The 27,937-nt window shown below is 43.1% G+C and overlaps 1 protein-coding gene across 2 annotated transcripts; it reads right to left on the bottom strand.

Moving 5' to 3' along the window:
- Positions 1-54: 54 nt before the first annotated feature.
- On the bottom strand, positions 55-13,723 carry ENC1 (ectodermal-neural cortex 1). Of its 2 annotated transcripts, XM_080373337.1 has the most exons (3): positions 13,586-13,723; positions 7,113-8,923; positions 55-3,401 (listed from the first exon to the last, which is right to left on the bottom strand). In XM_080373337.1, the coding sequence occupies exon 2, from the start codon at positions 8,909-8,911 to the stop codon at positions 7,142-7,144; it is 1,770 nt and encodes a 589-aa protein (XP_080229463.1). In that variant the 5' UTR covers positions 8,912-8,923; positions 13,586-13,723; the 3' UTR covers positions 55-3,401; positions 7,113-7,141. The 2 variants fall into 2 exon arrangements, with proteins under 2 accessions (XP_080229463.1, XP_080229464.1); XM_080373338.1 differs by lacking the exon at positions 13,586-13,723 and having other exon boundaries at positions 7,113-13,577.
- Positions 13,724-27,937: the final 14,214 nt, after the last annotated feature.

Below are 27,937 nucleotides of genomic sequence, written 5' to 3'. Positions count from 1 at the left end.
AAGGGAAGGGAAGTGCAACTGATGCAGAAGCTTAAACCACAGCAGTAAACTGCATGTTGTAGATGTGCTTTTATTAAGAGGACATGAAAAGGACATTATAAGGGAGGGATTCAGAGCATTTGGAGGTGCAGGAGGGGAGGAAGACACGACATTTGAAATAAATGTTCCATGGAGAGAAAATCTCTAATAATTTATTGACCTTCAGTTTCACATTGTGAAAAAAAAAATGCAAGTTTTACAAAACCTTAAGACGTAATAGCAAACAAAAAACCACAACATAGACAATTTTACTTCACTTGCAGTTTTCTTTTAGCACATGAACAACATTTCCAATAGCCAGGAAAGGGAACATTATTCTGCTCTAATCACTCTTATTCAGACAGGTGTCAAACCTAGAGAAAAGGGGCTGCACAATTATACCAGAAGAGGAAGGCTGTCCTTTGTTATATGTTTCTATGGCAACCAGCCCACAAAATAAGAGGAACCTTCCCATCTTATGCCAGGGTTTTTGTGTGCACTCCACTGTGAACTGCATTTGCTTCAAAGTGTAGGGTGTTTTGCAGGACTGGAATGGTCAAGTAGCTGGCCAGGATTCCCACATCAATTCAAAGAGCAGGAGCCTAGCATATTCCCTGCAGAGCCAGAGGCCCACCCTGACTTCAGCTTCCTTCAGCCTACACATAGGAATTAATCAAGGACTTGAAAGCAGACCACAACTTTGGAAACAGCTGCAGAAAATTCATCCCACTTTTGGAAGTTGCATGATGCTACAAAACAGTTTTCGTAAGCTGAGTAGTTAGATGCATTGCTGCTTCTTCATGTCTGGACTCTAATCAGCTTGACGGAGAGAACAGTCTCAAACCTATATGCCGTTATTCAAACAAGGGGTCCATACCCCAGGGACCAGGTTCGCTCCTTCCTTGCACCTCACCCATCACTAGTGCCTGGGGAAAGGGCAGGCGAAGCGCGCCGGGAGTTTGATTTTATGGCTCCTTTTGCACCCCCAGGAATGGCAAGATGAAAGGCAACAGCAATTCAAGGCTGTCTGCTTCAACAGGGCAACCTGTGCAAGTACAAGAATACAGGAAGACTTACCCTAAGATGTTTTCCTATCACTTAAAAGCCATCTAAAAGAAAAGAACCAGTGGGGGGTGGGGGGGTGGGGGTGGTGTGCTGGGCACAGCTGGGGGGGGATTTAAACATTTTTTTTGATCTGTCATTTCGAGAAATCAGTTTCACCAGAGGAACTGTCACTGTTCATATCTACCTGGGTCTCACCCTTTAAAAAACTGCTAATGTCTTTGCTAATTAACCAATGTTCTCTCAGTACTCACAGAACTCCAAATACTCTATTCCTGAAATGTAAGGGCTTACTCCAAACAGCAAGTCAAATATAAGACAGCATAGAGAAACTTCCAGTGACCAGTGCAAACACTTTCGGATGACAAAGCTTTCACAAATACAGCTACACACTGTCACACAGAAAGGCAAGCATCACCACCAATGTGACTATTTTTGTTTTGCATGCACACATGCAGCTGTTCACTTACACTGCAGCACACACCAACCATGTTACTGAATGTGCCAGTTAAGTTGGGCTCCAGAAACATTCAGGAAAAACCACAATACAATACATGCTTAATGACAGGATCTGGCAAAGAAAGCACCTGTGAAACACAAGCTTCTGAAATCCAGAAGGAAAAAAAAAAAAAAAAAAAAAAAAAAAAAAGAGTTGCTTCATCTCTTTCTCAAGACCAGACTGGTATGAAACAATTTATTTAAAAAGCAAAGTTTGGTTTCTCAGGATTGTATATGACACTTCTGAGCAACCAAGTGTTTAAAGACACACCTGGCTAAGGAAAACAAAAGGCAGCAGAGTCTGAGGGCTACTTTTAAGATTAAGAGGTTTGAAATTCATTTTTATATCCCCATAAGAATTTTGCTAAAGCACTTGAGTCTTTCACACCTGGTCACTCAGATGATCATCTGAAATCCAGATGGATGAGGCAATCCAGTCAGTGCAAAATTGCTGCTCTTCTTTATTCTTTTTTCTTTTTTTTTTCTTCTTCTCCTTTTTCTTTTTTTTCTTCTTTTTTTTGTTTAATAACCTACTTTGAGGTTTTTTGTTTTTATTCTTGAATCACCATACTCCACTCATTCAGGTCAATGTGGCTATATTGTAGGTATCCCTCTCCTCCAACCTAATAAATAAATAAATAACTTTGGACAATGACTTCATCTGGGCTTGGTATCCAGAAGCTCTTCCACAGTATTTGCATTGCAACCAGGAAGCTGCACAAAGAGAGAGCTGCAAGAGATTTTGGCTATGTCCAGATTAGAAATTGAAAGGCATGACCAACAAATGAAATGTAGCAAGGACACCATCTACAAGACACACCACATGCAACCTGGGGAGCTGGTGGCCTGAGAAAGTGACCTCCATGGCTTCTTCCTTTAGTATGTGTGTAATTTGAGATCTTGCCTTGTAATCCTTCCATTTCCGACTGGGAAGCCACCCCTCCCTCCCACCTCCAACTGTTAACCCAACAGTTTTCTTTCTTTGTGCAGCAGAGCAACTCAGCAATCACAAAATGTGCAAAACATAAAATTCACACAAGCCCTTGCAACATGAAGACAATTGCAGGCATTGTTTCAGCATGCAAGCACTGAACAATAAATAACTGTATCTACAACAAGTAACATAACAGGAATGGTACAATTTGAATTACTTATAAATACAGGGAGGAAAGGGAACAAGGAGGATTTGGGGGATTTAATTTTCATTCCCCACTGCTCCAAAAACACTTCACCACTGGGCTGTTCCTTATCAAGCAGAAGGTCACTCACTGCACACAGGACAATGCAACGCAGGACCTAAGAGATGCTGTAGGCACTGCCTACAGACAAGCACACTCCAGTTGGCAGCGTTCAACAGCAATACCACTGTATCTTCATCCACAGTGGCATCTCACCATTTCAGAGCTGGCCTGCTTCCCCTGCAGCTGGCGCTGGCACTTCACGCCACCACAAAAAGAGGTGACAACCATTTCAAATTTCACATATAAACAGCAGAGTCCATGGAAATAGAGTGCTGTGTGCTGCACAACTCAGAGAAGTTCTGTCTCTTCTTTTTCTCCTTTGAAGGACTGATTAATATTGGCATTAATCCACAATTACTAGCACAAGGACCAGATCATTGGTTCATCTATTCATATTTAAACCATGTGCTGAAGCACTGAAGACTGGGTTTTCTTCCTCCCATTCCTTCATGTCTAGGTTAGATAATTTACAAGGTGCAGATGACTTTCTTCAAATGCAAGAGATGCTGAATGATCTTTCTTCATTAAAACCGTTTCTCCAGATCCGAGGTTCCAATTCTCTTCTCCAAATAAAGGAGTAAACTAAAAGCATGGGAAGGGGCAGGGGGAAGAAGAGAAAATAAAAGACTTAAAGGGTTTAAAGGGTTTTGCCGAGACAATGAACCATAAAGTTTTTGTTAGATGTCAAAGAAAATCTAAAAGCTAGGCTTAGGATACAATCCATTTGATAGGCTTCTCCAACCCACCACCACCATTGTGCTCCTGTGCAATAGTCAAATACTGATAAATGAGCCAGCCACAAAGATAATTATTTAGGGTGAGATTCTGACTTTATTATTCTACTAGCCTTACTCTGTAAACCATCCTACTGACCCCAGGAAGACTTTTTAATTTTCTGCCTATAAATTCAGTCATTTGAAACCTAAATCAGACTGGTCCAATATAGTTCAACATGATGGGCTTCACATCCTGCACACTTCAACATTTCTATGTTCCCTCAAAATCTTAAAAGTTTGTGGATTTAAGCAAGCATAAACTTGTGCAACTTCTCTTCCACAAAAGCCCACATGAGCACTTAGTGTAAAGAGTTTTTCTGTCCTTGGGCCAAATTAAACCTGGCTGGAATAAAGCCGAAAGGGAGATGAAGGTGTCTCACCCCAGTGCCTCTGTTCACCATGAAGAATTCTGAATTGAAATTATTCACAATATAGAAAGGGACATATAATCCCCTTACTTAAAACATACCCACTATTCATTACAGCAGAACTCTGCCTCATTTCTTTTCACACAGCAACGCACCATGCATCAATAATTCCATACTAGAATCCTTTATAACACTTGATTATTCAACGAGAAATTCAGCCTTTGGATGCTGAGATTGTTTTGCTTTTTCACTATGAAGCTGTATTAAAATGCCAGCTTCCAACCCATCACCAGCTCATCAGAGCCATTTCTGACAGCACTGCTAGAATTTTAGGAGGCAAATCCCACATCATTGCAATGCAAAGGAGCTCCAGCGAACTCACAGTTCATTTAAACCTACCACACTTCTCTCAGGCTGTGATGTCTAAGAACAGGGAACGCTCACAGGAGACACTACAGCCTGCATAACAGCCCAGAGCATCAAGCCTCTTTGCAACCATGGACTTGAAATACACTACCTTCAATACACTACCTTCATTATGTCTAAAAAAAAGGCCTCTGCACTTGTTGTTGATTAGTCTTTTCTAGACATTCTTCAGTGCAGTGTGTCCTTCTTCCCACTGAAACAGACTACCAAGACTGAAGCCAAAACAATGTTCCCTGTCATGGGATGAACTTTAAATAAATAAATAAACAATTCCAAAAGGGGAGGGGGGGAAATCCCCAACCTACTTAAAAGTCCCAAGTTTGAGGAACAAGACAAAGCAGACTAAAGTCCTCCTAAAAGCTGTCAGGCTGGGGCCACACAGCACTATGAAAACAGAGAGTAATCAGAAGTAATTTCCTTTTTGTCCCTCCCACCCACTGACAAAGCAGCAGGAGTCAGTAGAAAAAAACCGCACTACTTGCTGGATGAGCACACAGCACTGGAGAGATTTCACTCTACAGCTGCATTCAGCCAGTTATCTTGTGTTAGTGAAGCTAAAATAATGTCTTTTAACAAGATACTGCGGACCAAAAGAAAGCTTTTTGCACCGTTATATTCTGAGGACTCTTTTTCAAAATAAAACACTCCCTCTCATGTACTGTAAACTTCAGAACAATTAAGTCGGTCTCAGAAGAATAAGTCAATATTTTTCTTGGCACAAACCTGGGTCTGGGCATTCGATACTGCTCCTCTGATAACACTGAGAACTGCTGAAAGTCAGTAATAATAGAAATTATTGAACTGAAGACGTCAAGACTTTGTTCCCCCTAGGGAGGAAGCCACCCCACAGAAATCAGGCTTGGCATCTGCTGGCTGTCAGGGGTGCGATTACTGCCAGCACCCAGGATCTGGTAAGTCTCAAGGGTCTGCCCTGCTTTCCCAAAAGTAAGTCTGGGGAAAACAAAGCAAGGAGAGAAGACAAGGCAGCGTCTTCAAGACAAATGACCACCTGAGACAAGAGCAGTTGATGCCACAACACAGCTCAATTTCACACCAGATTTCCACGCTGACCTGCTGCTTTGCATGGGCCCAACCATGTATTCTTTACTCAACCAAAGCTTGCAGTCAGCTGAAAGACAACTACAAGATGAATCTCAGTGTACCACAGAGAAAGGAATTTCATGACTATCCTAGAATTATACACCTAGAAATGTATCTACACTGCTTCAAAGACATTTAGGTTTTGTGTTTACCATTAGTCGGGCAAATGTCTCCAGCTGCAAAGACACCAGAAGAACATATGATCTGTCCTGAACAGAAGAACCTAGGGAAGTCTTTACACACAAGCTGTTCTTCCTATTTTCTGGAGAACCTCCATCAGTCTGGACTTCTAGGTAACTTAGAGGCAAATGCAGAGCTTGTTTAATCACTGCAACTGTATTTATTTAACTTGTTACTTCTAACCTGCCTTCATGGTTACAGTATACACTGTTCAAATCCAAAAACAAATTATCAGTCACAGGGCATGGATTATTTAGGACTAAGCATGCCACTATATTTGTTTGGTTGGCTGGTGGCAATTGTGATTCTGTACTAAAGTCTCAAGGTTGGAGTAAACGAGCAACACAACATTACAGGAATTATGCCAGATATGTTGCAGAGATTAGTAGTCCTGGAAAATGTCAATTACTTATTTTAAGTGATGTAACCCTAGAAAAGATAAAAATAAGGAAAAAGTTAGTAATAGCTGAAGTAAAAGTTAGTAGTTAGCATGGAAAAAAAAAAAAAGAATTGAAAAATATTGGCAATATGGTTAGGTACCCAGACTTCTTAGTGGCGTTTTTTTTTCATCAACCTTTTCTGCTCTCCTCCCCGAATATCAGAATTCCACAACCACCAAACAAACAAGGCCAAATTCAGACTTGCTTGTGAGAAGATACAATGCTGAAGTTGCATCTGGTAAGAGCTTGGCCCATTATGTATAATTAAATTGTTTTGGAACAGTCTGTGCTGTAGACTGGTAATTATTTCAGCCAGCAATATTAATTATATGTCTTCCTGACACTGTATCTAGTCCAACATATATGACCATAACTATTTTGAAAAATTTGTATATCAGAGAAGCAAATGCAACCTCAGTCCATGCAGGTGCAACCACGCTGTCTAGGCGAGATGGAAAATGGGGCCTGAAGTGCCTGCAGAACACCTTTCACAAGGCAGCAAGTTTCCCCAAAGGCTGTCTGCATGGAGAAAACATGCCGTCTGCCTGGAAACTCAAGTGAATTCACTATCAGGCTTCAGATCGGAATTCACAGTATCTTTTTGGGGCACTATTACTGGATATACAGAGTGACCCTGCCTCTGTCAGGGAAATGGCACCAAAACCTTGTTTTGCATGAGGTTAGTATTTAAACGCAGGGCACGACTCAGTTTCCAAAGGTTATCTGCATTTCCCTAGAAGCTGAAGATGTTATTTTTGTCCAGCCCTTTCTATCTAAATCATGCAGGAAGAGGTCCTGTAAAGAGAAGTGGGTGCAAGATATCTTCTAGCATCTGGCTATGTAAGAGATGTGGTGCCTGACTTACAACGGCCTGTGAATGTGTGTGTCTCAGTTGCTTCAGCTGTAAAATTGTACTGAACATACTCACCCTCCCCAGAGATGCTGCTGAAAATTTTTGTGAAAAGCATTATTATGGTGGAATTCAAAGGTGCTGTTTCTTACCTGATAATTTGTAATTGCAACACACACAATTATGAGGGGAGGTGCTTCCATGTGCTGACAAATGCCGTGGGAATTAGCGAATATGGCACAGTTGTTATGCTGTTCCACACATCTAATGTGGGATCGTAGCAGTCCAATGTCTTGCACCTCTGAATGCCAAAGTAGCCTCCGACCACATACAATTTGTTTCCAGATGCCACTGCATGGCAGCTCATTCGCTTAGCTGTCACATCTCCCACCTTAGTCCACTGGTATGCCTCGCTATTGAATTTGTAAGCAGAGCATGCAGAGAATTCAGTATCTCCACCCATAATAAAAATCTGGTTACCCAGAACAGCTGCAGCTGTGTAGCGCCAGGGCTGGGGGCAGGTGGCTGGTACTGTCCATCTGTTTTCACACTGATCGTAGCACTGAACTTTGGGCAGCTTGTCATGGCTAACGCTGGTACCTCCAAAAGCAAACAGCTTAAGCTTTGCACTTACTACAGCTGCATTGCTTACTCCCTCTCTCAGTGGGGCAACCATGGTCCATTTGTTGGTGACTGGGTCATATTGTTCCACTTGCTTTAAGGATACTGAGGGGGAAGCTGGAAGACAACCAGTTGCTGCGGTATGTCCTCCTACTACATACAGACAGTGCTTAAGTTCAGCAGATCCATGCCCAAACCTAGCTACCAGCATGGGAGCAGCCTTCGACCACTCCTCATGAAGGGTGTCATACACCCACACATCTTTGGAGACTCCGTTCTCTGACCCTCGTCCCCCGGTGATATACACTTTGCAGCCTATGGCACAAGCGCTGAACTCTTTCCGTGGACTTGGTATGTCAGCCTTTGGAATGATCTCCTTTGCCTTTTGGTCCACCAGGTACAGCTTGTCACACATAAAGGTTTGACCACCCAAAAGAAAAAGCGAGTGGCCAGTTTTACGGGGTCTGGCACACAAACTAGTGACAACTCCATCATTCTGTAAGATCTTTAACTTGCATCTTATTGATTCTTCTACAATCTCTTTGCTTTTCCTTTGCTTGGTGATAAGTTCTTCCATGGCCACATTCTCCATAAGGTATATGGCTGGCAAGAGGGCCAGTCTAACTGTCTGCAGTAGCTCTGGCAGGTAACAGTGACGCTTACTCAGGTCATAGTTGACCCAGTTGATAGCTGATTCATATACTAGCCTTTCATCGTCGGTTTCTAATTCTTCACTGGAAAGGAGCTGCACTACCATGTCTTTTGGCAGCTGGAGGAAGTCTTCACTTTTACTGATACTCTGGAAGTTGCTAAGGCACATCCTCCAAGAGAGTTCATAGAGCTTGGTGCACTGGTGAGCATCTGACAGCAACAGCATGCCAAGACAGTTGGTGGGATGAAGGTTTTTCTCCAGAAATTCTGCACAAGCATCCCGAATGTCCTGAAACTCCAGCATGTCACCGGCCTCCAGCAATGACTCTGCATTCTCCTCGTTGATGATAACCCTGGAGGAATACGCGTAGTCCAGAAGAAGCTCCAAGACTTCTGGATGAATGGAATTATGAAAGTTGACTTCACTGTCCTGGCTCTCTTTCAGTCCTCCGCTGAACATTGCTTCAAAATAACGGCTACAAGCAGCTAGAACGGCTCTGTGGCAGGGGAATGACCTGTTCCCAGCATGGAGAAGTACATCTGTAAAGAGACACTGCTGACGCAGAAGGTTCAGGTGCGTGAGGACACTATCAGCATAGGATGACTTGTGGAATAAGTATATGTTTATGGAGCCAGTACTGGCCCTAGATTTGCGATTTTCATGCATGCTGACTGACATTTTCTTTCACACCTATAAACAAAGAAAAAAATTAAGATCAATGAGACAGTTAAGTTCATTTTTACATATCAAAAAGTGTATCTACTATTCACCATAAACGGGGAAAAAAAGTCTTCATTTATATGAGTGGACTGAGAATTGCATCTACCTTTGGCATGTGTTTATTTTTTTTGTAAGGTGAGTTTCATAAATTACATACTCTAAATTTGTTGCCCAAGAGCAGGTTTATCTTGAGAAACCCGATCTCCAACTTTTCTAGCGATGCACTAAGCAAGTAAGTTGAATAAGAAAATGAACCAGGACTGATTTTCTCACCCTTCCCCAACCTAGACCAGCTGATTCATTACATACATACACATGCACATGCTTGAAACATTCTCCTGTACTGAATCATAGCAGGAAGAGCTACCAGAGAGAATACCTAAGGAATGTCAAAAGCTGCATGGGGAACAAAAACCTACTAATCCCATTAGGAAGCTTCCTTTTGGTATAATGATTCCATATGCAACAGCAGAGCATGAAAAAAAATCCCTTTTTTCATTCTCTGGGTTTTTCATTAGAAAAACCTAGCAATGATCGTAAGTTCAGACTTGTGAAACCGTAAAAAAATGACGACTGAATTTAGAGATTACATCTTGAACTCTGCCAGCAGCTGCCTGCTACAGTGATACAGCATATACACTGCCAAATAGAGTCAGCAGAAAGAAGTGTTTTGACCATCAGGTGAAATCACCAAGGCATCACCTCTGAAGCTACCTTGACTCAGGTACTCAGAGCACAAGCCATTAGTGCATTCTGAGGTTTGGAGGAAGCATAAAACAGAAGACATACCCTATCCTACCCTATTCCTAACAAACACAATGCAGTTTGGTCCCTGTTTGGAGGTGAATGTTACGTGCCATGATATGCAGGTCTATGTATGATTACAGCAGCGAGTTTCCAGATTTAATTAAGAGTCAAGCCAAAATAGTACAGAGTAGGGAAAGGGAGGAACACTGGCACCCATATAAAGCTAACGGCCAAAAAGCCACAGTACAAGTAATAGGAGATTAAGCATACAGAGCCCAGAGCTGTGGCTGTGACTGCTACTGTTAATAATCTCACTTCTCTCTCTCCAAACTGCAGTGGAAGCTTGGAGAAAGATGAGAACCAAACTTTCCTCATTACTACAATATTTGAACACCCAGAGTCCCTTTTACTGCACCTTCAAGTAAGGAACAGGGCAAAAACCTACCTGGGAAGCACCCAATGCTAAAAGTCAGAGCATGACCTGGGGCCACTTGTAGGAGGTTTTTAATGTGGATACACTTCTTTCTCTCACAGACTTTAACATTTTCATATTCCTGAGCATGTTTAAGCAGTACAGAACTGTACAGCTCTATTCCCACATTTCATGCTTCAAGACGACACAAGGGTTTATGAGCCTCAAAAAAGCATGTTTTAATAAATAAGTCTATTTTTCTAGATTCATATGACCAGAACGTTCAACATAATCAAAATCATGTACGATTAATTTGGGCAGCAGACTCCATTTCAGAACCAGTGATCTGTGTATATGAAATATGCAACACCTGCAGATTAACTACAGCATAGCTGATTCCATCCTCCTTGCTAGTTGTGCTAACATACAGAATAATTGATTCGCCACATCCAACAGTAAGTTTGTGATACACCTTTCCCTTCAGTCACAGCAAAAAAGCCCCTCAAACTAACATCGATTAAGGCATAAAGACACCTTACAGTAAACTACCTAGCCCATTTCCTTTAATCTGAAACAATACTTCCCTTACGAAATATAACTGGGATTGAAAAGAACAAACACAGCTCAATACACAGTGCCCAGTCCAAAATCCTCCAAACCAGAGAGGAATCCTTCCCATCAGAGCATCTTTCTCACTCTAGTATGCAAAAGTTCAGAGAGGTATTTTACCAATGCTTCCTCAACCAATCTATCAAATGTACTAACACTAAGCACAGAACAACTTGAAGCTGGAACGTCTTCATAACAAAAATCCTTCTACAAAGAAAATTATATTACCTTTAATGCAATCGCCTTGTCTGGCAAATAAAGACTCAGATGGCATTCAAGGACCCTGAGCACTAATCTCAGACTAAAACTACCCACTTAATCTACAGCCAGAAAGATTATACCAACCATATACTGGTTGAAACCTGCCGGAACTGAAGGATTACAGAAAGGGTCATGGCTTGAAATACTAGTACAGAAACAGTTTGGATACACAGATGGGAAGGTGAACCTTATGGCAAAGCACCTCCTGCAATTTTTTCACTCTTACAGGCACTTTGCCACTTATGCCATTATGATGCAGCGCAAAGCCTTCACTGTATCTCTACAGATTGGCCTTCCTCACACTGAGGACCTACTCCTGCAAAGGTTCCTCACCAGGGAGCAGCATGCCGGGGAGCAGGATGGGAGCTAAACACCCACTGATCAGAGACAATAGAGCCACGAGGATCTGAAGATGCTCTCCATTCCATTTAAGCAAACATGCAGACACCACGGTCCAGGCATGTCAGGATCTCTACGAAAACACAGGACCTCTGCTTCCCCCTCCCCACGCCCCCCATACTGGGGAAATGCAGAGTATACTGAAAACTTCCCTTTACCATGAACAGATCAGGGTTCAGAAATAGGGCAAGTAAAGTTCACATCAGAGAATGGAAACACAAACATTCAGATCTTTCAGCAGGGTCTGTACTCCTGCGAGTGCCACTTGCTTAGCACCATTCAGAATGAGCCCATAACCACAACAAAATAGAGGCAAATGTAAGAAACCCATCCTGTAGTTATGCATACGCTGGAGGTTAGTGAGCTACAGACCATATGCAGAGGGGATGAACAGATCACTGCATGTCACCTAAGCCCACCCACAGCACTAGTAACAAAGACCACTGCAAAAAATAATTAAAAAAAAAATTATGAGCCACTCTCAAACAGCTACGGAAGACACTCAGCGTTTCACCCCACTAAAATAGAAAATTTGGTCTTTCAGTGAACAAGGCCCTTCTCAAGAAGTACTTGCAGATTTCACATATGCTGGTCTTTAACTGTTCCACTAACATTGCCTTTATCATCACAATGTTATCTACTGAGAAGAATTCAATGTATGCCAATTCACACTTAAGATAAGCTAAAGTATTTCCCCAAACAGAACAAAGATACATATCTATGCACATCTTTTTCCTCCCCTGTGGTTGCTGAGATGAGTTCACCCATGGACTAGTCGGACAAACACCCTTACAAGCAATTATCATAATTTACTAACAGGCAGTGTTTCCGTAAACATGTCCTTCTGCAGTTCACGACAGTTAGCTCAGTCCTGAACTTTACAAGAATATTACAATGTATAAATGGCATCTCCTATTTCTCTATTTGGTGTTGGAAATTATGCAAGCCTCAAATACTTCAGCAGAGTAACTTGCAGTCAGCAAATGTTCATCTTGAATAATTTAAGTCAACTCCCTTCAGGCATTTTTTCCTTAGAAATAATATTTGTATGTAAAAGACAAGAAGGGGTCAGTAAATTACTGATACAGATTTTATCTAGGAGCAGAGGCTGAACCAAGACTTTGATTTATAATTACACTTCAACAAGCTACTTGTCACAGCAGCCCAGTGGTAAACACTACTTTAAGATTGAACAGGCTGCTGGCCCTACTTCTAGCAGCTCTGCAGCACGCCGGTCTCAGCCTAAACCAAATGAAAAAACAAGTATTTTCGAATTACTGACACATCTCTGATGTAGGCTCGTTTTAATAAGACCGTAATTACATGGTGGTGGTTGTGGTTTTGTCTAGAATCAGTGAAACAGCTAAAGGAGAGGAAATTTGCTAAACATCACATCGATTTAACTAATGCCGCTTTTAACTCCTAAATCTGCAGCGATACTACCAGTTTTGCAGAGCCTGACCCTACCTAAAGTCCTCCAGCACAAACTCAGTGGCTTCGTAGGACCTGCAGCGAGATGGAAAGCAGAAGAGGCTGCTCCTGCTAGGAACACACTACCGCTCACCACATGCAGACAAAGAAATCCAGCTCTAAATTCCCCTCAGTTCACTCCATCGCAACGCCTCAACAACTCCGTCTCTGCAAAGAAACTCGCTGGGTTTCTTCCCGAACTGGTAAAAAAACAGTACGAGAAGCTGAAATGCACTCGGTTCCCTTTGCAGAGCAGTAACCACGTGCAGAAGTTTCAGTGCCAGCGCCGGGAGCGCAGCGCCGCAGCCAGCCCGGCGGCTCCCTGCCTGCGCCGCGCTCGCCGGGAGGTGCTCGGGCCCCGGGCCCCCGCAGGAAGCCGCGGCCCGCCGGGGAGGCCGGCAGCCGCCGCACGGGTCCCCGAGGGCAGCCGCACACCGCAGGCAACAGCTTCGGCGGGCGCCTGCCCACCAACCACCCGCTGCCCGCGGAAGGGGCGACGGTCCCCGCCGCTGCGGGCCGGGCGCCGGCTGTGCCGTGCTGTGCCGGGGGGCAGCGGGCCAGCACAGCTCCAGCCCAGCGCCGCGCTGCCGGCAGCGCAGACCCCAGCGGCGGCGGACCCGGGCGTGCGGCAGCGCTGCCGCCCGGCCCGCCCCCCGCCCCTCCGCCGAGCCGCGCTGCCCACCCGCCTCCCCACCGCGGTCGGCGCTGCAACAGGTCGGCGGGCACCGACTTACAGCGGCAGCTCCTGGGCGAGCGCGGACGTCCCCGTTCCTCCGCGGGCGGCGCAGCGCCGCGCATGGGAGGGCAGCGCGGCTGCCGGCGCGGCTCGGCGGTGCCGCGGAGAGGCGGCCGGGCGGGCGGCGCTGCCGCGAGCCGCGCAGCGCCGGGCGGAGGTGGTGCCGCTGGCGGGAGGCGGGCCGCGGAAGGAGGGCGGGAGGTGGGAAAGAGGGACGGGAGGAAGGGAAGCGGAGCGCAGCTGCTCCTGCCACCGCCGACCACAGCTCTGGCCGGCCGGGGGAGCAGGGAACGGGTATATGGGCTGGGGGCGGGGGGAGCGTTTATGCAAAGCGGGTGAGTGACAGGCGGGGGAGGGACGGGAGGACGAGGGCAGCGTTCTCACAGGAGCTGCGGTCCCGGCCGGCGGCCGGAAAGGCGCGAAGGTGTCCCCGCGCCGCGCCGCCGGGGGCTGCAGGACGGGGTCCCCTGCCCGCACCGCGCCGCTCCGCACGTCCGCCGGGCAGGGCCGGGGCGGCGCGGTGGCCCCGCGGGGTCAGGCGGGCCAGCCTCCCGCCGTGCGAGCTGCCGCCGAGCAGCGCTCCCGGCTCTGCGCACAGCGCCGTGAGGCGAACGCTGCCGCCGGGGCCGCGGGGCGAGGCGGGTGCTCCGCGGGGACCGGGCTGCCAGCGCCCGGGGGGAGCGAGCGGGTGCGCTGCGCTTTGCGGTGGCCGCAATAACGGCGTGGGGTGGGGGGAGAGCCGCGCCGAGTGGCCGGCGGGCTGCGCTGCCCCGGGTCCGCACGGCGGCGGCGGCCGAGCGCGGGGAGGAGCGGGGGGGAGCCCCGCCGCAGCGCCGGGGGCCGGCCGGGAGAGGCAGAGGAGCCCGGGGCCCGGCGTCGCGGGGGGCAGCGGCGCTCCCGGGCGCAGCTCTGGCCGCGGAGCTGGCGGCGGCGCCCCCGTGCCGCCCTCGTGAGGCCTCGGCAGCGGCAGCGCTGCAGCGGCGCGGAGCGGAGCCTGGCTTTAATTAGTTCCCAGTTAACAAAGTATGAGAAAAACGCACTCGCGCAAAAGGCCGATTTCAAAAGTAAACATCTTCTAGACGTAACAGCAGGGTTTACATCATGGTATCGAGCAGCTCTGTACGAGAAAAACGCAAGGTAGCATACTAAACGTGGTTGTACAGCTAATTGACTGACTGGTAATGCTATTGAAAGCAATGGTGTTAGTCTAAAGCTTCAAGGAAGATACGAACAATTACTTTATTCCCACCAGCCAGAAACTCCTGGTTGCATATAATAGTTTGGATAATTCATTCGTTCATTCCTCATGGTGGAATGTCATGCAAATTTCTCCTGTTAAATAAAGTTCTGTAAGCAATTCGGTGACGTGCAGAGGGTCACTCGTATTCCTGTTGCTGGACTCGAGTCTGCAGATAAACATACACATAGCGTACAGCAGGACACATCTGAAATTCCAGAGAGCCTGGGGGCATCCACAAGCCTGGAGAACGTGGTTGAACAGAAAGCAGATGAAAGAGTAATTTGTTTCATAGATTCTTTTTACAATATTTTTTGCAGATTGCAAGGTCTGAAAATGCTGCGCATCTGTATGTAAGTTTCAAAGCTGTTCAGGTGTGAGAAGCAGTTAGAAATTTCAACCTTACACAAGGGGTATTCACAGACACCCATGTTCACTTCAGTTGTTTATCTCTAGAGGATTTTGGCTTAAACTGAATTTTCGACCTTTGTTGCACATTTGATTGGCCATGTTATGAGTCCCAGTTTTTCTGTTCACCACAAAATTTCCCATAAAGTGCCTTGATCCTACTTTCTCCCATTTTACCTCAACAAAACCTGCAGAGATTCTATCCGAACCCTGTCCCCTTAGAGCTAATTCCAATGTGCTGAACCTTCCATGATCTGGTGTCAGAAAATTGTATATTATCCTGTGTAACTAAAAACACAGGGATGCATTACTTCATGCAGAGTCAGGACAAACTTCAAACAAGCAGAATGATCACCATGAGTGAAAAACAGAAATGATAGAATAATGGTACCTAATCTACCGCTCAGCGACATCTAAACTGTAAAACTGATTTTGAGCGTGGCTATGAAGAATGGTCAGTGAAGAACAAGGGGACAACACACAGGGCTTACACAGCTGCCCACAGCACGCAGATTTGGGCAATACTTTTCATAAACAGAATGAGGCGATAATCCAGTAAGAGTGACTCAATGAAGTACTGATCTTCCTTGTCCTCCATAAAATGAGGAACCTGTTGAAGTTAATCAGGGCAGAACGATTGGATGATGCTACACATCATATGTTGAGGAAACAACTACACAGCCAGACAGCCCCTTCTGTGTGCATGCAACTCAGTGCAAATGCACAGTGTAAAGCACTGCTACTGGTAGGAGCAGAGAAGAGCAAGTAACTCCGTATTCCTCTGCCTGTAATTCCACAACTGGAACACTTATAAATCGCAACGGCAGTTCTCTTGAACGTGCTCACAGGAGCTCCTGTTTATGCACTGGTGACAAAGAACATCCAAAGTGCCTCTGTTCCTTTCTGCACCAGAGTTAAAACTAGGTAGTTCTTGCTGAATACAGCTTATAACACATTTAGAGTAAGAATGCTTGCATGGCTAGCATGGAAAAAAAAACACTCCAGAAATCAACCTGGTCCAAAGCAATTCTTTGGCCTGGTTTATGTTGGTCTAAGAACAAAGTCAGGTCACATCTAAACACAGTTCCGGTTAAGCCAGTTCTGTAGATGGGCCAATCTGTGTTTTGACACTCCTGAGAACAAAGCTGGCCTAACCTATGCCAGGACATAGTTTAACATGCCCACTGAACTAGTTTAGACATGTTTCTCCTAGTATTCATATGCCAGGATTGATAGGATCTTTGAAGTGTTGCTAAATATTATGATTTTATCACAAATCACAAGATAATTGCCCCTTTCCTAAAGCCCCAGCTAATAAAGTCATGTGAAATCAATAACCTCTTAGGGTTGGTTTTGTAGTTTGGTTTTTTTGTTGTTGTTTTTTTTTTTTTTAATAAGTCCTCTGAAAGAATGATTATGTGCAATGGACATGTGGCCTTCAAAAACATAAAGCGTATAAACCCCCAAATATTTTCAGTTTGGAACTCTGGAGTGTAAATGCCACATTTGACTCCAGAAAAATCAGGGGAGCAAAAAATTCTTTGTTCAACTTAAATCCAACTTGCTATGCAGAGAAGCACTGCTGTTTTAACTAAATTTGTTTCACCTTACACTTTATTTAAATCTGTTTGGCTTCTGTGTTAAGACAAGTTCTTGGATCCCTGAGTGTATTTCAAACTTTATAATACGGCTTTATTGACAAACATTTTGCAGGCATACCTATGTAGCTAAACCATCTCCAGACTACCCTAGCAACACCAGCAAGAGTTCTAATTCTGGCAAAGCTGTACCAGCAAAAATAATCCATTTACCAGTGCAGGTTATTTCATTTAGGAGATGGAAATACATTTTTTGTTTTGTTTTGTTAGTATTTGTTGCATCTACGCTATCAGGGTTTACCAGTACAGCTATCTTGGCAACCCTTTTAAATGCAAACAAGCAGTATGTGCCTCCAGCACGGGCTGAGATCTCATTTTTAATGCTATTAAACAGCTGTGTCTTGAGCTTTTGCCTTGTTAAGACTCTTTTTAACCACATCATTTTGTTCAACTGCTAAATAAACAGCATGGGGTTAAATGTATTAGTGTAATTTATCTTCATTCCTTTCTAATTTACACTTTGAATGAATTAATTAGAATGATCTAATTAACACTGTACAACAGCAGTATCAGTGCAGAGCTTTCCCAGGGGGTTGGGGCCAGGAACACCCCTCAGTGACCTACACCTGCTTTTCTTACCATTTTCCATTGATGGGCTTCTCCAGCCTGGCCTGCAAACAGAGGTTTGGGGTGATACAAGCCATGTGGTACAATACTTGTATAGTGCCAGAGATGTAGTTAAAGTAGGTCAGTTGGCAGGAGGTCAACATTCAACAATTCTTGGCAACAGTTTATGCCACCTTGCCCACTAGTTTGGGAGGGGGAGAAACCCCTCTTCTCCCTGTTCTCCTTTTCTCACCTCTATGTGTGTTTATTTTTCAAAAGGATCATATTCAGTCAGCCTGGCCCTTAGATGTCATTCCTGCATGGCATGGCAGCTCAGACCAAAATGAAAATACGCACCGTCTAAAAACTAGCAGCAGTAAGGGACAAATGTTAGCGTATGTGACATGTAACTGCTACTCCTCTCCAAAGCTTTTATATTGTTTCAGTGTGACAAGCAGTTGTGAGGTGCAAGTCCCATGTCACTTGTGAAGTATATGAACAGCAGCCCCTTTGAAGTTGGTGAGTTATGCCATCATCTTACGTGTAAGAGAGAAGAAAAGTCGGGCTTTGGTTTCTGTTTAAGGCTGAATACGATTTGTACAAAAGATTTTCAGAGGGGTCAATTTTGCTGTAAAATACCATAGATATGGATAATGTCTGGACAGAGAAAATTTTTTACCTGAAGTTTCTTGATCCTTATGGGAAGCCCTTGGAAAAGCCTGCCCATTGCATCTAGTCCAGAATTCATAATTCTGCATTACGCCAGCAGTATATGCTTATACATAAAAGTAGTACTGAGAAAAAAATACATCTCAGACTATAAGGAGAAGCCATCGACTTTTCTTTTGTACACGCTTGCTCTGTCTTACCATTTGCCAGTTTGTCTTGCTCTCTAATTACTCCCCCAAAAGTCCCTGCTACCTAACTTTATTTTTTGCCTATTCCATATTGCCTGTTCTCTCTCAGCAAAAAAAGTCATTCCTGGTCAATGATGACAGCAGTGATGAAGATCCACTTCTGACCAGGTTTGTTTAGCAAGGGGTCCCAATTATTACTGGTATGCAAGCCACTTCCCCACAGATACTTGGACCAGCACAGGACTGAGAGTACCACTGCAGAGGGTGGTTGGTGCCACTTCTGCCATCACTCATGCCGACGTTCAGCAAAAGTCTTAGCATCTCATTCGTATGTTCATTATCAGGAGATTTCAGTTCCCTTTGCTGGGTGTTTCTGTCTCTGAACAGTGACTCCACACAGGGGCAGTTTCTTGCTTCTCTCAGGAGCTATCCGAAGTCGGTGCAGCGACTTGCCTTTGCTTCTCGCTTGCTAAGTAGCAGTGGCCCCCAGTGGCGACAGCTAAGCTGGCTTCTTATTTCGAGTGTTCCCACTCGGTACTAAAAAGCCTTCAACGGAAACTTCGCCTAAGGAGTTGTGAGTTCCCCACATCTTCCAGTTCTGCAGGGACCATGGGCCAGTTCCTCCTGACCACTTACAGACCTAAGCTTGGAACCAGCCAGCACAGATGAGCTTCCGGGAATAGGCCCGTTCCTTACATAATTCATTAAAAAGTTTAGCCTTTAAGAAGGGTAGGTACTTTAAACAGAGAACAGTTTGTCATCTAGGGAGACCCCTAAATGATGGAGATTTTTTGCTCGTTTTCATCTTTTATATTAGTGTGGAAAGCATGGAGACAAAAATGTATTCATGCAAATGAATAGCTTTGGCTTTGTAAGGACTGGAATGCACATCTAAGTAGCTATTGTTACATTCATGAGTAGCAGGACACATTTAAATACTAGGTATTTAAGGACTTTTAATACTTAAAGACTGTTTAAGGACTTCTATTCAATGTATTCAAGGACAAAGATTTTTCATGTGAGACGGAGATACCCATACTTTTTTCGGTGGTACAACTTTGGATCACTCAAGCCTGAAGATAGAGACATGTACGTCTCAAAAAATATTACATTTTAGCCTGGGGACTTCTTACATTGTTCCACTCACTTAGATGCTATTTTGCTGTCAAATCAGAAGGGAACCAGCTTTTCACTTCTTCAGGCCTGCTGAAGAGCCAAGCCATGCACTGATAGATGCCAGGAAAAAGGCAATGCATAGGGCTTGAAATGGCCTGGCTGCATCACATAATTAGCAGAGAGCTTTGGATTTCTTGAGGTGGATGAGAGCAAACATAAGAGAAAAACTTTTTTGCTCCTTCTGATTTTCAGTGCCAGGGACACTGAGCTAATCTCTCCTAATGGATATATAGGTAGATCAGGACCTTGGGTGTAAGTCCAGGTTGCTCATCAGCCAGAAGTCTATCTCTCAATGCTACTATCATCCACTGTATGAAATTGAAGGGAAAGCCAACAGACATCTTGTAGTCGTGCTTTCCATTATCATATACATACATCTTATAGGACTAGTTTGCAAATTACAGGCTGTGAGGTCATGGGAAGTAGTCCACAGAACCAAAGTAAACTGTGAAGTTTATATTGTTCCTAATTCAAAAACTTTGATGGTAAGACTGCATGAGAAATTTGGAAGCTGAACATGGTTTGTTGGGGACCACTGCTTTAAAGAGACAGAGAGTACAAGATTTTCTGATTTTTATGGGTTTAGGACAGATCCAGACAAGTATTTTAAAGCAAGCTTGTTTGTGTAAGTATGGCTTTATTAATTTTCCTGCTCAACAATTCACCACAAACATCTGGAACAGCATTAGTAGTAGTTTTGAGGCCACATTAATTCTGCATGTTCCTAAATAGCATTTTTACAGATACTTAAGAACACTTAAGAAAGGAACACTTTTGAAGGCTCTTGGCAGAACATGAGAAGATTAAAATAGACTCTCAGTTACCTAGTCTTATTCTGTGAAGCCTGATGACTGCAAGGACTAAGTAATCTGATTCCAGACATTTTAACAGAGTGAAATGTGTCTTACAGAGCTGGTATTTCTGTGGTGTAGATTGTAACTTTTGAACATGTTGCCTACAGCAGGGGTTGTTTCCCAGGCATTCTTATATGCACAAGTAGCCTCAGTATCCCATCAGCCTATGTCTGTTTAATGAGAAGGACTTAAAAGAACACACTTATTTTAAAAGACTTGTTTATGTACTCTCTCAAAGCCTTTATTTGAGACTTTATTGTTCTTGTGTACAAAGGAAACCGGTGAACTGGATCCTGCCACAGAGCCCCTGTATTATACAGAGGTTTAAATCCTTCATGGTGTTGGTTTGAATTTTATCTTTTTTATTAGCAAGCCTTTGTAGAAGATTAATTCACTGTTGATGTAGTGCTGCTGCATTTAGATCTGCAGCAAAACCTTTTTTAAAAAGAAAAAACAGTTTATGAGTGAAGAAATGTCACATCATAATAGGCAAAGAAGCCTTGCAAGTTCAATGTTCAACTGTGAGAGGAAACCAGATTTCTTAGGTGAACCATATTCCAAAAAGGCCTGTTATGTCTCTGCTCTATAGTTTGGACAATTTAGTTAAGCACAAGTTAAGTCAAAGGGCTTAAACTTGGAAGAATGTGTAGTGTGGGTAAAGCTTCAAAACTTCCTTCATACAGTCATTGTGGCATTCACTCTGGTTATTGATTTGCATCTTCAAAGCTCTGCTTTATTTTAGGCTAATGGAGTTTAATTAGAGATCTGATTGCTGCTGAAAGTAGTAAAAATGAAACTGTTGATGCTTTATTTGAGCTAAACATTTTCTGGCAATTCTCCCAACCTCCAGGGCATGTCTGAACATGTTTTTACTTTCCTACCTGAAGAAGGAGCCAGTTGGCATGTCAACATATGTATATTTTGGCTTAAAGAAAAGACAGTAGTTTGGAAGTACAAAAGACAGCTTCTGTCTTTTGTAACAAGTCGTGTGTTAAAATGTAAAAGAGGTAATACATTAAATTAGAAAGAATTTTGAAGTGCATAGTTGGAAGATAGCTAACTGATCACTTGGGCTTTCTTAAAGAAATGTATTTAAGGTTTTAGTTAACAGGCAATTTCCTTTTCAGAATCTACTTTCATCTGTATGTAAACTTAGAATTTTGCTCAAATAGAATAACAAAGCCTCATGACTCACCACATCCAAATAATTGATTGGAAGAATCATCCGGTTTTCCTTAAAGGAGTAATGCAAATTCAGCTGTGGAAGCACTCCTACCCTGTGCTGGCTAAAAGATTAGAAGATTCCCACCAGTACATTCCCTAGACATCTCTGAAATTAACTGCTTATCACAATAAACTGCACATATCCTGAAGTATTCTAGATAGAAATATGCTTTGCAAGCTTTGTCATATCACAATAAACAGATTGGGGCAGGGGCTGGCAGCCTTAAGACAGTGTTCCTCACATAGCAGTTGTAAAGCACATATAAATGGATTTTGTAGCTCAAAAGTAATAGTTCACCAAAATATTTAAGCAGATAGCTCTAAGTGCTCAGTAGCTTGTGTGAAATGCTGGTACAGTTACAGCACACACACAGACACACAAGCCCAGCCTACGGTATGCACAAGCCCAGCCAGAACTTGTGTTTGTACACGTGCTATCTCATTTTCTCAGCTAGAAACATAAAAATTAAATTTGTGGATGACCAATTATATTAAAATTCATCAGGTTTGGAAATCTGGCTTCGAAAATTTCTAAAGCATATTTTACGTGTTCATTGTTCATATGGAGATTGAAAATACAAGTAAACTTCAATAAGTATTAATACGACTGCCAGATTTTCATGGAAATGAAAGCTGCATGCATATGCAAGCAGAATCCTAAGATTTGCCTAGAGGATTATCTGAGCTCCTATGACTAAGATGCTAAGAAAGACCTTCTGTTTCTTCTCTGCTGAAGTACATTTCAAGAAGCTTTTCTTCTGCTGGGGGTCTTTGAGATTCCAGTATGTTAAATGGGGATAAATCTTTGAGGTACAAGATGTCTGACAAAAATCATAAATGCTTTCATCAGATGCCATTGATTTTCCCATATCACAGTCAGATTAAAAGAAAAAAGAAATATTAAAAAACCCAAAAAAAACAACATAGAATTCTCCTTTACAATTGACAGCGGATTCCATACAGTTTTTATAAAATCAATAAATAAAATAATTTTATGTTGCTTCTCTGAGCAGGTCTAGTGAAGATGTGTTTCTGCAAAACAGCTCTGTTGTCCAAGAGCAAAACAGGTTTAAATTTTCTAGAGTTCCTACTTCTTATTTCCCACCAAATAGCATTAACATGTGGACTTCTAAATCATGCATTAAGTAATGTGATGTCATTTAGCTTTTTCATGCTAATGAATCTCAATAAACAGACCATAGAAATTAAAATACATATAAAACACAGGGCTCCCAGCCCATCCAAATATAAAGCATAACATTCTGTCCATGGTTTTTATTTATTTATGTAAATTTTAGTAAATCTAAACGAGTAATGTTTAGACTCCTTAACCTGTCAGTGTTTTTCTTCTGGTATATCCTAAATGTTCTATGTATTTCGGCATACCTCGTTATACTCCTGTATGAGAAACAAGCTCCAAAAAATCCAGTCCATTGCTTTAAAGGACCAAAAGAAAAAGATCCTTTAATAATTTATTACTACAACAAGGTTTTTACGAAGAGGAAATGTCTTCAAACCTTCATTCTTCGTCTAGTGCTATAGTCACAGTGCCACAACTACTACCATGGAATTACCGCCACATTCAACCGTTTACTTGCTAGGTGCGGTGCTTTAGACAGCTCTTTTTAAACAGTGACAGTCATGAAGTCTGGGCTGAGTTCTGCAGCCATCTCCCCACACTGTCCCTCACAGCGAGGTGGCAGGAGCCTGCCCCAAGTCAGCACCTCTGCAGGCAGGGCAGGACACCAACACCCTCTCTGTCGGACGGGGGGCAAGAACATGGCACCAGGTAAGGCAAGAAACTGCCCAAAGCTCGTGAGAAACCACGTTAAACTCACTGTTTAGGCAATCCCTTATCATGGACAAACATCAGACATTTGAAAAGGGATCAAGTGAATCCTGGCTTTGTTGAAGACAGTAGACAGATGATCGGAGACATGGTTTTGTCTCACTAATTATTACAGAGCTAGGCAATTATGTTTAGTGAAACAGACATGTATTTATATTACCTAGGCTCACAAAGGTAAAATAACTCCACCCTTCCCTCTTTAAATACAACCCTCCTCCCTCTTTTATTATTACTTACGGTACAATTACTTATTCTTTATAGATGAACACATGCTTAAGGAACTCATGACAATGGTATTTTTTCCTTTCTGCATGTATTTATTTCTCATTGCACATTCCTGTCTTGCTCCATCTTGGCGCAGTGCATTCAGGCCATGTCCTAACTGTTAACAACATACAATTCTCTTAGCTGCCCTCCTAGCTTAGCAGCACTTGTCCGTAAAGGTAAAAGGAGCCGCAGAGAGAGGGGAGCCTGCCAATTGCACGGCCAAAATATACTCAGTCACACCCTGGTAATGGACTGATTTTGGAAGGATTGCACAGATTCCACCCCAATAGGTTTTGCTGCCACACCCCCTCTCTGATTGACTTATTTCAGTAAATCCCACAGCCATGAAAAGATAGGTCTGACCTGATAATGCCTGGAGGCACAGTTGTCCGCCCTGCCCTGATCTGAACCAGCAGATTAACTCAAAGTTTCTGAAGCAAATTTCCTCAACATTATTCAATTAAGAGTAAAACCCAGCTCCTGTGAAGTCAATGGGAGTTTTGCCAGTGAACGTCAATGCCTCTGCTATTTTATTCCTTGTCTTCACAAGCAGGAACTGCCAATCATGCTGTATTACACAGTAAATTTATTAGGCATCCAATCATGCTTTCAGTGAAGTAGAGACAAGTTGCCCTTTGCCTTTGCCAGAAAGAGAACTAGGTGCCTTCAGCAAACCACCAAATTCTATACTTTTTTTTTTTTGTTGGAAGACACAACTCTAAATGACTTCAAACCATTCTGACTTCTGAATTGAAAAACTAAAATATTATGCCATTACATATATGTAGCATCAAACTCCTGTCTGCAAGCCTATTTTCTGGCTTCTTTCCCCTCTATTTTTTTTTCCCCTCTATTTTTGAGACCTAAATATTTTCCCATCTAGACATTGGTAGATTCTATGTTGTACCATGCTGCTAATATGAAGTGTCAAGAAAACAGAAGAAAATTTAAAAAATCCAAATCTTATTTTTCATCAGCAACTTGAACTTTATAAAAATGTGTAATTATTACTTTAGACTCTGCCTAGAGGTATGTATTTTTGACTGAGGGGTCTTTGATTATTTTTTAAAAATAATAGATCTACATATGACAAAACATATGGCTAATGATATGAGGTAATCTTACAATATTGGCATCTTGACACAGCAGCTTTTTGGCAGAACTGAAAGCAGTAGACAGATACGGCTTTACACTGTCTTCTTCTCTTTGTTTCCCTTTCCTCCAGTTCCAGCTACAGCCAAAGCAAAAAGCCACCTCCAAGCTTCTTTTCACAATGTTTACGTTCAGTAGCCCTCAGGGAGGGAAAGCAGAAAAATGGCAGTACATGTATGCTAGTTCAGGAACACGAACTGTGAATAGCACAAGGCTCCTCCGTCCAGGGAGGATTTATCTTGCTTTAGATTGCTTTAAAGCCGTTTTGCACCACCAGCATTGGCAGAGGCAGTTCTAAGCATGGGGTGCCATTTGACTGCACGCTCCTCCTATCCACACAATTGACTTGAACAAAGCTGGCTTTTTAAGCACTCTTGAGTGAACAAACTTAGTGTTGAAAGTGATAATAATAAAAGGCATTATAGATTAGTATAGTCTATTTCTGATACTATTTATTCATAGCGGTACTATGAAGAACATTTATACAAAGCATCCCAGGTAATATGAGTAACTAATGTCCATGAAAAGCAGGAGTTAAATAACATGATCTGACCGCTTCTTCTGACAAATTAAACTGCAAATACAATACAAAAGCCTTAGAGATCACTGAACAAAAGGGATTACTTACAGACTGCCAAAAAAAAAAAGCAACATCTGTTACTGGGGTCTATACAAAGAAAATATTACTGTTTAACTGCAATCAAAACCAGTCTGCAGCTCTTAAAATCCACAGTTCACTTTAAATGTATTGAGGGTTTTTTGAAACTTGATATTTTGTAAGGTTTTCTTTATCACTTAAAAAAAGCTTTTCTCTAAAATGTTTCACAATAAATCTTGAAATTCTTTTCAACGGGTCTTAGTATACTGAGCAATACTGCTTACAAATGCCTTTTTGTTACATCGTGGTAGCTCTTTGGATCATTAATCATTGTTTAGTCATATCTTTCTTTGAGACTATAGTCATAGCTTTCAGATCACAGCTCTCTGGGTGCACACTGTACTTCTAAATGAAATTATCACAATAAATTAAATATTCACAGTAAAGATTAGGGGCTTGGGGCGGTGTATGTATAAAAAACTACATTGATTATGTATTAAAGGATCAATTAGTCATTTATTTTATGAATACAGAGAAAGTGAAAAACATTTCAAATCTAAAGTCTTTCTTATATACACAGCACTTTTAAATACAAACTCCATAAATTCCATAGCGTTTACTCTGCTCTTCCCCATTAAGTGATTAAATTAATTTTGAGAGCTGAGATTCCTCGACAGACTAAAATATGTCAGGTAATCTTTATTGTGTCAAAATCATAGAATATTAGCTGGAAAGGGTCTTTGGAGGTGTCTAGTCCAACTTCTTGCTCAAAGGAGGGTTACTTTTGCTGTTCAATCAGGCTGATTATGGCTCTTTTGAAAATTTCCGGGAGAATTTTGAAAAATCTCCAAGAATGGAGAATATTGATTTCCCTCAGCCCACTGATGATGGTCTTGCTTATACTGCTCAGGATGCTGTTTGTCTTCATTGCTGCAAGGTCATGCTGCTGACTCAGGTTCAACTTGATGTCCACCAAGAGACCCAGTCCTTTTCTGCAAAGCTGGTCTCTCACCAGTCACTGCCCAGCTTGTACCAAAGCATGGGGGGTTTCTGCCTCAAGTGCAGGACCTCACACTTGTTTTTGTTGAACTTGTTCCTGCTTGTTCCATGGTTGCAAGGTTCCATGGGTTCTATATCACCAGCTTATTTAAGTATTTCCTAATTTGATCCTCCTCTACTGTGGGCGGTATCTCTCTCCTCCAAACTTTGCTAGTAGACTAAGAAACCTTATTAGAATAGAATAGAACAGAACAGAATAAGCAGAATAGTTCAGTTGGAAGGGACCTACAATGACCATCTATCTAGCCCAACTGCCTGACCACTTCAGGGCTGACCAGGAGTTAAAGCATGTTGTTAAGGGCATTGTCCAAATGCCTCTTGCACACTGACAGGCCTGGGACATTTACCACTTCTCCAGGAAGCCTGTTCCAGTGTCTGACCACCCTCTTGATAAACAAATGTTTCCTATTGTCCAGTCTGAATGTCCCCTGGTGCAGCTTTGAACCATTCCCATACATCCTATCACTGGATCCGAGGGAGAAGAGATTCCCCTCCTCAGGAAGCTGTGGAGAGCCATGAGGTCACCCCTCAGCCTCCTTTTCTCCAAGCTAGACAAACCTGAAGTCCTCAGCCACTCCTCACAGGACATTCCTTCCAGACCTTTCACCAGTTCTGTTGCCTTCCTCTGGGCCCATTCAAGGACCTTCACATCCTTCTTAAACCGTGGGGCCCAGAACTGCACACAGTGCTCAAGGTGAGGCTGCACCAACACTGAATACAGTGGGCTGATAGCCTCATTTGACAAGCTGGTTATGCTGTGTTTGGTGCCCTCCAGGATACAGTTTGCCCATTTGGCTGGCAGGGCACACTGCTGACTCCTCTTGAGCCTGCTGTCAGCCAGCACCCCCAGATCTCGCTCTGCAGGGCTGCTCTCCAGACACTCTGCTCCCAGTTTACACTTGTGTCCAGTATTATCCTGTGCCAGGTGCAGAATGCAGCATTTGATCTTGTTAAATTTCATGCCATTGATGATTGTTTAATGCTCCAGTCTGCCTAGATCCCTCTGCAAGGCTCTCATCCCTCAGAGAATCAACAGCACCAGTTTATTATCATCAGCAAACTTTTTAATGGCACATTCAACTCCTGTATCCAGAGGACTGATAAAAGGATTGAACAGAAATGGCAGAACCTGGAAGGCTTAACAGGAGATTCTGCTGGTAAAGAGTGGATTAAATAAAGCAATGGGTACCTCAGCCTCTTCCATGCTCTTCATTAGCAGATCACCTGCCTGACTCAGCAGCTGGTCTGTATTTTCCCTGGTCTTCCTTTGGCTGCCAACATACCTGCAGAAGCCCTTCTTGTTGCACTTATCTGCTTCAATACCAAGCAAACTTTGGATTTGCTAATTCCATCCCTGCCTGCTGAAGTGATGCATCTATACGCCTCCCTGGTAGTACATCCCATCTTCCACTTCCCATACACTTCCTTCTTGTGTTAGAGCTCAGTTAGGTGGTCTCTTTTTGAC

The sequence above is a fragment of the Falco punctatus genome (assembly GCF_963210335.1).
Source record: "Falco punctatus genome assembly, chromosome: Z".
NCBI lineage: Eukaryota > Metazoa > Chordata > Aves > Falconiformes > Falconidae > Falco > Falco punctatus.
Note: the sequence above shows the minus strand (reverse complement) of the source record. Positions and strands in the feature narration are given on the sequence as shown.